This window comes from Sinohyriopsis cumingii, chromosome 5 (assembly GCF_028554795.1).
Source record: "Sinohyriopsis cumingii isolate HCF-2022 chromosome 5, ASM2855479v2, whole genome shotgun sequence".
Classification (NCBI taxonomy): domain Eukaryota; kingdom Metazoa; phylum Mollusca; class Bivalvia; order Unionida; family Unionidae; genus Sinohyriopsis; species Sinohyriopsis cumingii.
The window spans coordinates 17,075,641-17,092,699 of NC_142965.1; the positions used below are offsets into that span (position 1 = coordinate 17,075,641).

The 17,059-nt window shown below is 35.9% G+C and overlaps 1 protein-coding gene across 1 annotated transcript in view; it reads left to right on the plus strand.

Annotated features, from left to right (window-relative positions):
• Window positions 1–4,604: 4,604 nt before the first annotated feature.
• The window catches only part of LOC149798710 (toll-like receptor 7), a 28,967-nt gene continuing 16,512 nt past the window's right edge, over window positions 4,605–17,059 (plus strand). Inside the window, exon 1 of the mRNA XM_089957282.1 lies at window positions 4,605–6,187. Within this exon, the coding sequence (XP_089813408.1) occupies window positions 4,787–6,187 (1,401 nt within the window). The 5' untranslated portion in view covers window positions 4,605–4,786. The remainder of the gene's footprint in view (window positions 6,188–17,059) is intronic.

Genomic DNA, 17,059 nt, shown 5'->3' on the forward strand with positions numbered 1-17,059 from the left:
ATCAAAAAGTACACCGCTAAGCGAAATAATGAGCACGTGTATTTTATGACAATACACGTGAATCGTGTAGCCGTGTCCTGGGACATACAATTTTACAGCAAGCAGTTCTTTATTCACGGTTGCATTATCTTACATTTGAAATGAACATTTTTATTCACGTTTTGAAAAACACATGGACACGGGTTAATTAATATTAATGTATACCAAACTTTGGTATTAGTCTACAACGTATGTATGCTTGGAGGAACAATATCTCTCCCTACATGTGTTAGCCTTTTTCTGCAACCAAGCCCAGAGTTAATGAAATTAAATCTCGTTTGATGTTCAGTCTCTGTTCGCCAGCTGATCGCTAGAGTAAGAGACGTACGCGAAGCAAAACTTTGTCAAAGGTCTGTCTACAACTGCATAAGCTAGGTAAGAGTGTGACAAAGGTATATCTAATACTGCATCCGCTAAGTCAGACTATGGCGAAGGTTTGTCTACAACTGCATACACTAAGGGAGACTTTGGCAAGGTCTGTCTACAACTGCATACGCTAAGAGAGACTTTGGCAAAGCTATATATACAATTACATGGCAAAGGTATATCTACAACAACATATGATTTCGAAAATGTGTCGTAATAAACATGTTGAGTAAAGTCTGATTGATTAACGTCAGCGTCCTTTACTATAGATTATATTGCATAAGTGTATGGCCTATGGATATTCAAAAACTATGCTGACGCCCGATAATGGCTGGGTGAGTGAGAGTTGATTTTGATTAAAGGGAATCCATGTGAACTGGTTTAACTGGTGCTCACTGCAAACATAAGCGGTACAAAATCAATCTGACAATCTATGTATCCACATTTGTTTCTTTGATGGAGTCGATAATGTAGTTCAGTCACGAACGGACATTCATCATTTCTCGTTTCATACGGTACGTTCATACTGCAGAAAAATCTCCTTTTCAGCGTGTCTTTAATGTTTTTATTTGATACCGTCGACACATATATTCTACCTCAGCATAATAACGCGCGCCATGTATGTCTTAAAATTTATTTTTGAATAGTAGCTTGAAACAGCGCAAGATTTCCAACAAATCAAACAATAAATTCAATTTATTGCGAGATTGTCACTCACCTGATGTTAATATTTGGTCCTCTTTATTTCTTCTCAGGCATCGCTTTTACCAGGGCTTTTGGCAATAAAGTCACTGCATGAAAACATATATTAGTGCAAACTATATAGGGATAATCCATAAATAAAATAATAAATGCCGTAAAATTACTATTATCAGTCAATATTCTGATTGCAGTGAGATTGCCAGTCCCCGTCTATATTATGTAATGGATATAATACATTGAAAGAAGGAAAAATAAAATGTAAACACTATTTCAATTCATGCTTGTGTGGGTGTCATGCATTGTATAAATACCTACCCAGCCAATACATCGGACGGTACACAATGTCACAATATGCATGTATTTATTTATCACCTGTGACAAAAAGCGCAAATGGATTTAGCAATCTAGATGGCCAGTCTTTTAGGAAGAGAAAGACAGAAGGAATGAGAGAAGGAAAAAACCGGAAAGAATATGTCAAAATGTGTACATTATTTTAATCCTCAATCTACATTCATGGACAACACTTAGCTATATAATTTGTCATTTACAGATGATCTTTACAATCTACAATCAGGGACAAAGTTAAACACAGTTAACACACAATATCGATATTCATAACACCTGCCCTCATTTACAAAAAGAATTATGTATACAATATAGATGATCTTTTACACATGAAACAAATGCACAAATAATTAACATTACATAGGAAGATATATTATGAATTATACAAAATATACATAACGTCAAAAGTGTATCTGCAATCGGGTTACCTTTTCTTTTCATGTCCTAATATGAATGTTGTATTCTTGCACAATGAAAGACCACTTCAACAATCTCTGTTTTTCGTTATTCATTTTGGTAATGAAAGTAAGGGGGTTGAACTCATTTAGTACAATAATCGGAGAAGGGTTGAAATAATATTCACTTCAAAGTGATGGGAATCCAATATCAAAGAAAAAATCATTCTCGACTGTGGAATAATTTCTGTACTGCATGTTTCATTCTTTAAAACAAATAGCAGACTGGAGGATCTGCACCAGTTTGGCCTTCTTAAATCAAGGCTCTACTAAACCGTAAATCACTTGCATCAACAGACATGTTAAATGATTGAAATCTGGAGCTGACAAAACTGGTGCACTTCAATGTATGTCCTTTCGCTTTTCAACAGCCTCTTGAAATTTGCTAGACTAATGTAACTAGGTTTCCGTAGTGAACATACTTGTCAGGTGTTCAGCAAGTTTGGAAATTGTCAGGTGTTCAGCAAGTTTGAAAACATCTGAGCAAACTTAGTCAAGATACACCTAAACATCGCATCTGTTGCTGTTTGCTAGGTGCTTGGCATTCAGGAACAACAATGCCCTAAACTTCTACAGGTTTAACTCAACCACATTCCACAATATGTCTTAAACTATAACACAAGCACAGTAAAGCTGACTTTTACGTAACTTTGTTTTCAGATTTGCATCAATGCGTCGATCAAAGTATTTCCGAAAGGTTTAAGAGTGATCTTTCCAGGTGTTGTTGTACATGATAATGCATGCATCACAGTTACATAGATCAGATGTCAGCATGTTCATTCAATGTTGGCATGATGCATAAGAACCTTTCATAACAAAGGCTTCACTTTTTTTTCATAAAGTCCATTCGGATTTGCAAATGCAGAAATGTCGTTGAATGCAATTTGCCAATATCCTTTCAAAAGGTCAAACCTATTGGCATATATTGGATTTCCAATATTCTCATTTTTTTCATCGATTATTGGCATATATTGGATTTCCAATATTCTCATTTTTTTCATCGATTCATGGAATTTGAAGTGAATCTGTTTGGGTGGCACTGTTGACGTTTCTATCGTCAGTACATATACTGAAATTAGTGTCTAATTTCCGAATACGAATACATGGAGAACTCCAGTTACCTTTACTTGTTCAATAAAATCATTCTCCGGCAAATATTGAATTTCTTTCTTCAATTGTTCCTGCTTGACTGGATTCATCATGTACAAATGCTACTTCAAGTGCTAAGAGTCTAGTATTGAACGTCGTGGATGATTTAATTTGTTTATGATGGATATAAGGTTTCATATTCAAATAATAGCTGTTTAAGTTTACATTTTTTGTTGCTGTAGATGCGAAGGTTTCTGGTCCAGATTGTTCAATATTTTGGAATTCCGATCATTGCTTAAACTAACGTTACTATAATAAGATTGCATTCCATGCTGGCTATGGGGAGCAGGTACAACTAACCTGACTGATTAACAAGGCTGCCTCTATCAGCATAAAACGTGAACATACTTATATGTCAAAGCTGTTTCTGTTTTCTACTCTCAAGATTGATAATGATATAATCTAAGTCACTTACTTTCATTCCAATACACTTAGCATCAAGAGGATTTTAAGAAATGGACAAGAGAGACATGACTCTGGCAACAGGCTGAAAATTCCTTTGTATATTTCATTCACAAATTGACACAATGGAAATGAACAGTTATAAAGCTGCACTCTACTTCCTAAATAAAACACTTTTCCTTAAAGACGACTCCTCAGACCAAGGCAAAAAATACCTGATAACAAAATGACTTTGAGAAACTGCCGTGTCCCTTAATATTTTCATAGAAAGAGAATCACCGAAAAGTGACATAGAACTTTTCAACATGACTGGTTAATAATTCTCCATTATAGAATCAGACTGTGATTTGCTTGACCCAACCAATGTATTGCTTTCAATACCAATCCTTATAATGAACCTCTTTGAAATAAGAGCGTTTGAAATATCTCTGTCTTTATTCTGTTGCATCTTTTGAATCTGAATGAATCAGAAATAACATGCCCTTTCTTTATAAAGTAACGGATAGTAAGTAAAAATAAGAATTTTTGTTCAGTTGCTGCCGATTTTTGATTTATATACCTTGTGCCAGAATGATATTTGAAACGCCTTGTTTAAGGCAGCGGTAAGTTTTTACCATATGTGCTTAGAGGACGACTTCCTGACTAATGAAACATTGTGAGTCAAGGAATAGTCATAAGCTGTTCGAGCATCATTTTCCAAAGTTTCTACCTTTCTCTCATCAAGACAGTTCCTGACGTAACTTTGGCTGGAATTCATGAGCTCTTCAATTAATGTGAGCTCTCTGAGGTTATTGCAATTTTCATTTGAATAACTTTATATTCCTATATTCCTATGTCGCAAAATCCATTTTCTGAAAACAATGTCATCTAAATGCAAATTTACATCACTTAAGCATGTCAGGAATCCGGTAGAGCATATAATTGCAAAAGGGAATACTAATGTCCTGACCTGTAATTCAAGTAAACATATTTATAAATATTATCTTTGATGTTTAGTCTACACTTAGTGTCAGATGTACCTATATACTATATTGTTTACAAATGCCCTTACAATATACAATCGTGGACAAAAGTTCATCGCACACTAAATAGATACATTACAATATAGATAACAGTCTGTTGTATATAATGGTTGAAAATTCCCTGCGTAGAGTGGATGGTTTAAAGTTACTCGACAGTCTACTTGCATTATAACAGAATGACTTCTTGGGAATGTGATAAAAACTGTACATTTCATAGACAATTGCTCGTCATGTAGCTGAGCAAGACTATTTTTAGAAATGAGTCTGATGAATATTGAATAGGTTGCACTGAATCGATAATTGCCTATGGATTCAAAGACTTTTCTTTCCTTCTTTCAGATGGATATTTTTACTGGACTCATCCTTTGTCATTGTTTGATGCTGGCTATAGCGGCCAATATCTGTCCCAATACAGATAAATGCTCATGCACGTTCGATTTATTAGATTGCTCTGGACGACATCTGACAGGCATACCACACTTTGATCCTTCAGACCGTATCATTCAACTACTTCGTCTTGATTCGAATGATATTTCTAAAATCAGTAATAGCGCCTTTAATGGCATTAATGTATCAGATATTCTACTGAGTATCAATAACATCAGCAATGTTGAAGATGGAGCCTTTATCGGAGTTGAAAAGATAATGGAGCTCGATCTGAGTCACAATAAACTGCTTACCATACCTACAGCTATAAGGACACTGATTTCAATACGCAGGCTTAACATATCTTTTAATCCCATCAACGAGTACTCTTTTAACAGTGGAGAGGATGTTCTAAGAAAAGTTGGTAAGACTCTGATTGAATTTAGTTTCGGAGATGACGCTCTAAATGAATGGCCGCATACGCTTCGCCATCTTGTAATATTGGAAACTCTTAACGTTTTGGCTGGATCTTTTAAGACTCTTCCCCCTGCAGCTTTCCATGGCTTTGAAGGAACCTTGTTGAACCTTCGCATCGAAAACACGAAGCTCATTGCTATCCCTGTCGCTTTGTCCAGACTCATCTACCTTGAGAGACTTAACTTTGATCACAACCATTACATAGGAGACGCTGGAATTCTGGTTCCCGCTTTTTCTTCGACAATCTTGAGACACTTAAAAGATCTCACACTAAAGGACAATTATCTTACCGTGTTTCCCAATATCCTGAAATATCTGGAAGGAGTGCGCAAACTCAGTCTGGAGGGTAACAGACTCGATGTCATCGACGACAATTCTATTGCAGTCATTGCGTCCAGCAAAGTGGAAGACCTCAGCTTGAAAAGCTGCAGCCTAAATCGAGTGCCAGGTGCCATTTCCCGTATGATGAATCTTACTATACTGGACCTCTCAAATAACACAATCCGTACATTTGAGAGGAACGATTTTACGAACATGAGCCGAATTACGAATCTGACTGTATCGGGAAATCCACTTATATATATTTCTCCCGATGCCTTCAGCGAGCTACACAGTTTGATTTATCTCAATCTGCAAGACACCTACCTGATGGAAATACCAACAGCAATACAAAACAGTAAAGCACTTCTGGATATTATCCTTCCATCATTTCAAATCAGCTGCACATGTGATCTCGCGTGGCTGAGGAACTACATGAACAATCACAATCCGAAACTACACATCCAGGGCACGTGTGAGACCATCGAATCTAGGATTGAAAACTACCTGGAAAATTTCATCCCTCTTTGCCCAAATTATAGACCGTAAAATACTAATATGTTTGATCTTGATAGTACAATAGATGACGAAAACCTTTATTGATTTTCGCTGCATTTCCGCATTAAATGGAAACACAAGATCATTACTACGTAGTCTTTGCGTATGAGATCTATAAACTTCTTTCTAGAACTCGTCAATAATAATATAACTAATGCTTAGTCGAAACCTTCAACAGTTCCATTTAATTATCTTTGATATTTAAATAGTTTTGGATGATGTACTTTTGTTATCTTCTTTGCTAGGCGAGTACGCGTAAGATAATAATAATATTTATACATATATCTCAGTACGTATTTTTACCAAACTAACTGATAATATTTATAATAGAACATTTGCCAGTATGATGCAATTATGAATCATAGACGTGGGGATAGAGGAACACGGAAGTTTATCGCCAATGACGTTATCAATCGTATTAAACCCGACGTTAGCATTGTGTGCAAGTCACGGTCATGTAAAGGATTGAATCAATGCTCCAGTGATCTCTGCTATCGTATAGTACGAGTCACTAAAAGTTTGTGAACAAAAATACAACTACAAATTTCTGCTATCATTAACGATAAAAGCTATTGAAACGTCTCACTGAACATCACTTTGTAAATAGATGCCGATGCTGGACACGTGTTTGAATCATCGAACGAAACTGTCAGGGTGTAATACTAAATAAGAATTCATCTTGTCATAACAAAGATGTAGTACAAAACAAGGAAAGCCCATGAGAAAGGAGCACTGCAACTGCTGTGTGTTTATTGCCAGACATTTTGTGTATATTGGCTACGTAATTCTACATGCAGTGTATGAGTTTACTAAACTAATAACATTAGTAATGTGTAGCGTCTTACACATATGTTACGTATAAGGCCTACGCGAACATTTTATTTGCGTAACGAAAATATAATTTTTCATGAATTTATATGATGAAACAAAAATAGTCTCTTCCTTTTGTGCTTAATTTGTTCTGAATTTGTATTTTCTATGGAGGTTCTCATGCGGAGGAAATCACGGAAGAAACTAAAAACTCAAAAACAGACGCTATGGTAATTCAGCTATATCCCTATTCTAGTCCTTATATAGACAACTCTGCGGAAGAAGTAAATCCGTTATGTGACTATGTAGCGTTTCCTCTGATTAAATGCATGTAAATTAGTTTCGATTTATAATGGCATAACGTTTCTCAGCATTACTGTATTAGATCTTCTCAACATCAAACGAATCAGTATTTTTCTAATATTTCTAAAACCCATTCTGGAGTTGAAAGGAATTTTTAAATTTACTACCATATTATCAAAAGTGCCGTTTTTACCGCAATGTTTTGGCATGCTAGATAATTTGATTCTCCCATATGCAACCCTTCGCAAAGATATCAACGATATTTATCACTTTGTCGCATTATTACATGGACCATCCGGTGGCCTAAATGGTTAAAGTGTCCGATTCGGAAACGGGAAATCGCGGGTTGGAACCCCGGCCGAGTCATATCAAAGACTTACAAAAATGTTACTAAGAGCTGCCTCGCGTTTCTTTCCACATGAAGAGGTTAGTGTTAGGACTGGTCGACCTGCTCTGTGTGTGTGTGTGAATAGGATTTTTAACGTAGCTTTAACAAGTTTTCAGGCATATTGCTACGAAGTCAGATTATCCTGACACCAGGCCGTTCTGTCCTAACACTAACCTCTTGATGCTGAGAGCCTAGCGAGACAGATGTTAGTAACATTTTTTAAATAAGCCTTTGGTATGACTTGGCCGGGGTTTGAAGCCAGGATCTCCCTCAACAGAGGCGGAAGCTCTAACCACTAGGCCACCGGAGCGGTCACCTGATGTCAGGATAATGTGACTGTGTGGGACACTTTTCTACATGTTCGCGTCATGATGTCCCAGTGCTAGACATCACTATAAACTGCCACACCGGATACATCGTAGCAATATGACTGGAATATTGCTAAAGCTACGCTAAAACTCGAAATCACACACACATACACACAAACACACGCGCGAGCGCGAGCACGTGCACATCATTACATTCTGCTACCGGTGAGAAATGTCAGCCACATTAGCAAATGCAAGCTAATATTTCATTCGTCCAAACCAGAAACACTGCTTTGTTGGGTTTAACGACATTTTCAGCAAACAAAAAAGACTATATATGATGGATAGTGTATTTTGGTGGAGGAAGAACCCTGGAAGTGCAACTGACCCACTGGAAGCTACTGGCATGCTTTCTTGCATACCCAGTTTGGTCATGTCCAGACTCGAACTCACGCAAATAGAGGTGAGATGATTCAGTGATACGTTAAGGCGAGCGCCATAGACGTTTCCAAAGAAACAAACAGTCCTGATTTTTGTATCACTTTCACCAAGTTTGCATTTATTTCACGCCATTGTGCGTTCTTTCTTTTCTTAGGCATTTAACATTTCAAGATGATTTGCAAAGGTAACCTGATGTCCACACGACGAAATGGAGATAATGTTTGAATAAAGTGATATTAAAACTTTTCCTTTTAGTCGCCAAATTCTGAATTATTCGTACCTGCCGAATGATTTATCAAATTATGAGATGGAAATTTATGACCTAGGTACAGACAGAAGGATGAATAGATAGCTAGAGATGAACGAGCAGGTGTTGGTTTGTGTTGAGTCGCCGAATCGAGTTGGCTTTACAGCATAAATTCAGGGAGACACTGATGAAGTAAATTGTCAGTAGATTACGCCTATAATTCTTGAGCAAGCGTATATATTTTAAAGGATATATTAGGGAACTAGAGTAGGAACGATGTCTTAACGCCACAAGTTAGAAAGTGATTAGTATGTTTTATTTTACTGGAGTCTTTTCAAGCATGATATTTCAAATATAGAGAAGCATCAAATCACTGGTGTCATATCTGTATGTGAAAGAGAACAAATTTAATTATTAAACTGGATTAGCGCTACGATCTTTTAGGTATTGCCGCTATTGTTGATTTTGTAGGTTTTAACGCCATTTTCAGCGCATGATAAGCATACATTGCCGCCATTATAGAGGAAGAACCCAGGAAAACCGCGTGAAGGACTACCGATCTAAGGGGAAGCTACTCGCAAGCTTTCTCACATACACACGTTGGTTTATCCTGAGATTCGAAACCACGCTGACAGAGGTGAAATTTGAATGATCTATAGAGATGAACACGTTAGACCTGTCTGCCACCTGGACCCCATTGTACTTCTAAAAGCATTTCCTGAAAATATGCCTATACAATACACTAATTATTAATTGCTGCACTGGAAAGAGTTTTTACTTTGGAGAAGTCAGTTGAAAAGATGAATACTTAGTTACGAGCCAGTAACCTGTTTTCGAAACTTACTTCTCAATGGGGCAGAGAGGTTGAAAGATTTTGGTTGCGGGGTATGGGATGCGGTGTGAAGGTGGGTGAGTGGTGGATCATTTACATACTGTTTTAAATCACGTTCGATTATGATGCAACTTTTACCCTAAATTATTAACATATTACACTTATCTTCGAGACAAGTATCGATTTTTAAACAAACATCGACTCAAACCACATTTGCAAGCAATTTTACTCAGTTGTGTAACATTTCGCGTTTATATTCGAATCATTTTGCGCAATGTTGAACATTATTGACGTAGTGTTTTATAGCAATTAATGAAAAGCTTAGGTGACTTAACGCCACAGTTTTATGAAAACAGTATGGTCACTGTCACACAAAGTTTATTCCAGTTTCCTCAAATTTTATGAAAACGCTTCAGCCACTAACCACAATATTTAATGAAAATCCCAATGCCATTTATCATCAAATATTGAATATCCCACCTGGTCAAAATACCCTAGTCCACTGGTCATCATAATTTTGCTAAGAAATATCTTCTACCTATAATATTCATAAAAGGTCCCACTGGTCAATAAACGTTTTCTTATATATTCTTCGCCAGTCGTCCCAATTTTACCCACCAATCTGGTTCATTCGTCGCCAAGATCTTACGCAATAACAATCTTCCACTGGTTATCAAAATATGTCCCAAGCCATCTGTTTCCACCATTCTTGAAATTTTAACGAATAGTATCCACCACCAGAAGTTCATACACACACACCCACACACACACACAGACACACTGGTTACCAAAATATCTCCCAAACCATCCGCTACCACCAGTCATGAAAATGTTAACGAATAGTATCCACCACAGGTCACCAGAAGTTCGTATACACCACCACACGCACTGCGTTTCAAAATGTGTCCCACACCATCACGAAAATTTGGCATAATGTTAACTAGCAAAGGTTATTATAATTTCCTATACAAAAACAAACACACACTGGTTACCAATATATGTTCCACGTCCATCCGCTACAAACAGTCACGAAACGTTTACTGAATATACTCCAATACAGGTCATCAGAATTTGATATACACGCACTTACACATTGGTTATCAAAATAAGTTCCAGGTTCATCCGCTAACACTAGTCAAGAATGATTAACTGAATATAATCAATCAATAGTTATCAGAATTTCCTATACATCCTCATACACAATACTGGTCACCTAAACTAAACACGAATATTCGTTTAATTTACTTAACTACCTGGGCCCAAAAACCTAGGTAAATAACTCCAAGTTCTTTACGCGGGTCTTTATAACATTTATTTAATTCTAATCAGATTCTGTAAATAAGGGTTTTTGTCAGTAAATTAAACATTTCATATAAGCACATTAAGGACTTCAAATCTAAAAAAAAGTAGCGCACCTTTTCAAGTCTTGAAACTCATCCAACTTAAAATGTGGGCATGCAAATTAACATAGAAAACAGAGCTGATGAGAAATAGATATTGCACAAAAAAGGACTTTTTGAGAAAATTCTTCCAAGCATATTAAATAAGTAAACTTTAGATTTGATCATTATCTTTTAATGAATATTGTAGCAAGATAACCGGGTGGGATTTCGGATTTACAACATAACACTTTTGATAGTGAAACAAATACAATGTTTAATGACAAATGACTTGAATGAGAAAAGAATTGTGATTAATACGTGCGCATAATATCCAAATATTGGATCAATTATCATAATCCTCACGAATTAAATAATGAAAATTGAAATAAATGACCTTACATAGTACAAGGACAAGGGGTGAATGATTCAAAGTGATTCCACGACGAAAGAATGATGTGATTTCCTCAAAAAGCAAAACTGTGGTATTTTGCTCGATAAGACACATAGGAAAAATGAATTCAGTCAAATAGTGAAAATGATGGAAAAAAGGGACAGATGAACAACATACACTGGTTATTACAAACTCCAATGTTTTAGCCAACGGCTAAAAGATCACATGCATGGAGTTACACACTCCGTCACCAGCACACTTTGCTACCAGTCACACTAGTCAATCAAGCAGTCAGCATTCCATGTTGGTCATTCTAGCAATCAGCGCCCACCAATCTCGGTCAGCAAAGCCAGATGATCTGCTACTTGACCAGAAACACTGTTTAATCAGCTCTACGACCGCTATAGTTCAGCTTCACAGCTGATATGGTCACCTTCTATGGTTAGCTCTGCAGCTGGTACCACGTCGACTCCGCTCACTCCGATCACTCTAATCATTCTGATCACTCTGTTTACTCTCATCATCTGGTCACTCTGGTCAGCGATACAGCTGCTACACCGATCATTCTGGTCAGCTGAAAATACATATAACACAGTGTACTGTGCATGACACGGGCATTTAGGATAAAACGTCATAACGTTATATATGGTAAACCACACAAATTACATTATCAGCACAATAATTACAAAACAATACACAAGTACAGAAGTGAACCAAACCGTACCCGACAAGAATCCTACGGTACTAAACGTTTCTTAAAACTGCATCTTATATATTGCTAATATAAATCTGTTGCTAAGTCACAAACAAGAATAGAAAATATTTGCATGATACTACGGAAGCCGAAGATACATATAAAATATACAAAAGGAAACGTGGTTGTACAATAGTTATAACTGATACACAAGAAATTAATAACTCACATACCTCTACATCTGAAGCTTTGCAAGTCATTGAGTATTTATTGACATCTCTAATTTATATCCAGTACAAAGCTGTTTTCAAGTAAAGTGATGACCAGCTGGTTTTCCAAATGTGTGTGTTTTGCATTGTTTCCCGGCACTCCCATAATACATGTTCAGAGTTGGTGTAAAAATATAATAGTTCTAAATAAGTTGTTTTGTCAGGGTTGATCATGGTTCTGTTCTATCAATGTATTTTAGTTATCCTTCTGCTTAGTACTGGTCTGAGTTTACACCACATGGAGCTCATAAATTCCTCAAAACAAATTTCCCTGGTGATTCATTCAATAAGCTAGAATGTAACACTCTTGACTAACATACCCGCAGGCTTGAACTTAGGTTCGTAATCCCCTACCCTTCTCACTCGTCAATGGATCAGGTTTCCACTCCCTTTGAAGGTTTGTTTATTTTTAGTGGCTTTTGCCAAAGACACATTTTGTTAATAAACGTATATATATATATATATATATATATATATATATATATATATATATATATATATATATATATATATATATATATATATATTGTTCATTATTTGTCTTATTCATTTTATTTTTTGTTGTTGTCTTTTACATCTCACCTCTGTCTGCATGGGTTCGAGTCTCGGGCTCGGCAAATGTGGATATGTGAGAAAGCTCGCCGGTAGCTTCTCGTGGGTTGGTGGTTCTTTCCGGGGTTTACCCGGGTTCTTCCTCCACCATTAATACTAGCCGCCATGTATAGCCTATCTTGTGCTGAAAAATGGCGTTAAACCCTATAACAACAACAACAACAACAACAACAACAACAACAAAGTCTATATTCTGTATGCTTACAATCTGTATCCGTTTTGTTGTTTGTCTATATAATCAGCTCTGTGATATTTACCTTCTCGGTTCGTTTTCTGTCATCCATGTTCGTTGCACGTGTTCATGTTTAGACTACGTTAAAGAGTTGTTCTTTGTGGGTATGCCTCTAAAGAGGTACCAATTTTAAAATTACATAATTATAGATCCAAATCTATATATATTTAGAGTTCCGTATCCGTGAATCGTAGTCCATATATATTCTTGTTCTGTTGTCATTCCAAAACAATATTGGTTTGATTATGAGGGTTTTCCTTCATACGAAGTATTAAGTTAAAACGTTCCCGTTTATCTTAATTCCAATTCCATGAATCAAAATCCTTATCCGTTTCCGTTCTGTTGGCGTTACGTGGTATTGTAGATTTGTTGTATGCGTTGTACTCCATGAGAAATACGACGTTTAGAATTCCTGCATATATTAAATCCATAGTCATGAATCAAAGTCCATATCAGTTTCTGTTTTGAGGCCATGGTATTGTATATTTGTTTTATGGGTTATACTTCCTAAGAAGTACCACTTGATTCACTCTCGCCTCGTGGTCGGGCTTATACACATTATTTCGTCTCTTGGTTCTTCCTGACATTACTCATGTTCAAGTGAACAACAGAGTGAATCAGACCGCTCACTGACGAGACGTTCCGTAATGTAAAGAGTTTGACCTAAGGTGAGTTATTTATACACAGACGACGTTGCAATACGTCATCTGTGCTCTGGAAGTTATCGGTTCTTCCCATCGAAAACACTTCGCACGTGCAGCATAGGATGAACCGAACTCACTATTTCAAAATCTTTGTAGAATATACATAAATAACCCTCGGGTGTCGTTGTACACAACAAAAACGAAACCCGAGTACATTTATATAATCAATAAAAAACGACTTATACAATTCCGTGGCAAATATATTAGAAGAAGTGTGATATGAAATTTTGTCGAATCAAATACATTGGGTAGCATGGAAATTAATATCAGTATATTGAATAGATTGTTGGTATTTAGCTGACACAGCTATAACAATATTTTGTAAAATCAATATTTCAATTTCGTTTACATTCTTTCAGAGAAATAATACTGCTGTCTAAATACTCAGTGAATGCCAATAGATCAGGCAGTTAATCCAACAGAAAACAATATGGACCACCACGCAGTTCACCATACACTGTATTAACTTGAATATTCCTAATGTTACGATCCAGCGAGGGTATTATAAATAATACTGCAGTAGATATGAATCAACAAATTTCGAGCAGCCAGACAGCCAAGTGGACACCCTAAATATATATTATAGCTAAAATTTCATTAGAAATTGTTTCTTAAAAGTTTCAAGAATCAAATTAATAAATATATTCAGCAGAAAGACTTCAACTTCTGCTAAATACAATATGCATAGTAATTGACCTGTTAAGTTCAATTCCCATTTAACAAGTTGATTCATTATTCGGAATTTTACCATCGACATTTGAGTCACTATTCTTTGTGTTGCTTCAATAATTTTCCGTTTTTTGTCCTTCTCTCGTTTGTTTCCACCTCTTCCTCCTTTCTCCTTAATTCCTCATTCTTTGGACTTCTTACTTCCTCGTTTCCTTTCTCCCGACTTCTTCCTCCTTGATCTACTGTTGTGCCGCATTATGCTTGCTCAGACGAAGGAATACAACAAGGGATATACTTTCTTTCATTCCCAATCTATCTTTAAAGGTATGCTATATTATAATACACACTATATATTGGAATGTTCATTCGTTTGCTAAATAACTCAAAAATGTGTATTGCAAATGCATAATTTAACTAGCATAGAAGACAATCAAGATAGTGTGTGCATTTATCGATGTTTTACGATAAACGCTCCGGAAATATTTTTTATGCTTCCGATGATTAGAAAATTTTCGGAAGTGATGTACTATCTTTAAAGGTATGCTATATTATAATACACACTATATATTGGAATGTTTATTCGTTTGCTAAATAACTCAAAAATGTGTATTGCAAATGCATAATTTAACTAGCATAGAAGACAATCAAGATAGTGTGTGCATTTATCGATGTTTTACGATAAACGCTCCGGAAATATTTTTTATGCTTCCGATGATTAGAAAATTTTCGGAAGTGATGTACTATCGGTAAGTCCCTCGAGTTTAGCGTATGTGGTGACGATGGTTGAATCCAGTGATGATTCCATCGAATTTACGGCCAATTTGTCCTGCTCGTTTTCCTCGTGTGAAGAAGATGAACTCTTAGAAAATAGCCAAAGTAATGAATCCTAAGAAGATTCTGCTAGATGAGGTTAGGCAGTGCAAATTTCGGTTCGAACGAGAGGAGAACGTCGACGAGGACCAATACCCTAGAGAGAAAATATGGCGTAATGAGGCTGAGCAGCGCTTGGGATATTCATTCTGGTAATTACTATTATCATTATGATAATTGTTATTATTAGTCCATTAACGTTATTTCAATTTCATAATGAAAATAGAAGGCACGAATTGGGGGAAACTTATAAGTCTTCGCGCAGATTTTCATGTGGGCTTGGTTCATCAGTAAATAATTGTGTTAAAAGTTAACCACTTAATACTCAGACTGTGAGAGGTGTAGAAATACATTTTTTTAAATTAACTTTATACCTCAAATTCGTTCTTTTCAACCGTGATGAAATACAGAACCCGAATTTACTTTCTGTGTGATCGTTTACTGTCCTCCTCAGCTAGTAGAATTTAAGAATTGTTATAAAGAAAACGTAATCAATGATTTGGTGTATCCAGACGTTTCACAAGCATGAATTTTCTATGTTGGTCTAGGTGTATAATACTAAGGCAGAGAAAATATACAGAGTTATGGGGAAACAAATCTTGAGAATAATGAATTGCTGATTAAATGTTTGTTATTGTGGTACAAAAGGTAGAACAAAGGTCTAATCGTGCATCAAAAAGACAAATATTTCATACTTTAACATGCAAGAACTTCTCATACATTTTACACACAAGTTTGCTCTCAAACACAATAATGAATGATGGAGTGTATTTACTATGTACATTGGTGTGATGGTGAAAATTGTAGCAGCAAGGAAACAGTAGATAAGTGTACATTCTGTCAAGAGATCCAGATGACGTTGGATAATACAGAGAAGTTCAAGGTGTATTGTCTCGTTGATCATCCTAGATTTCAGGCCGTTTGCCTGGATGAATATGTCCTGGAAGCAGAGTACTGTGCCTACAGATGGCAAGATGGAAATTGCTAAAAAAATTTGTACGAGTACATGAAGGCAAAATATTCTTAACACATTTATGGTGCCAATATCAGCGTCGGTTTTGGGATAAGGGATTGCATTATGTTTAAAATTCTTTTTCATATAATCCCTATTTTATTGACACAATTTACCACTTTACTTGAGTGCAGAATTTTAACCCAAACATTTTATTTTGATAATAGATCCTGTTAAAATCATTTGTCCATTATCTTAGAAATTCTCATGAAAACAGCTGTACTCCTATATAATTTCATTTTTTGAACAGATTCTATACTATGACATTAAAAATATATTGCTGTCTGTTCATGTTCAATTTTGATTTATCTAGCTTCCTAACACTGGTTGTAGTACAATCTAATTTTATGCCAGAGGCATTGACTCTGAAAACATGAAATAAGCAAAAGAAAACCGGGATACATGAAATAAGGTCACTTTAGCGCTGCCATCAATTGTTTGACATAGTCTGAAAACAAACATTTTACCCCAGTAATTCAAGAAACTGACCAATGTCATCCACTGCCTATATTCACAGTGACAGTTTACCAAAGAGAATTAATGGAATTTTAAACAAGATTTAAATAGTATTCATTTTAACATACATATACATCATATTTTAATTGAATAATAATAATAATAATAATAATAATAATAATAATAATTTTTGTTCCGATATATGATTTGAAATATGTGCCACAAAAAGACTGTGTTGGC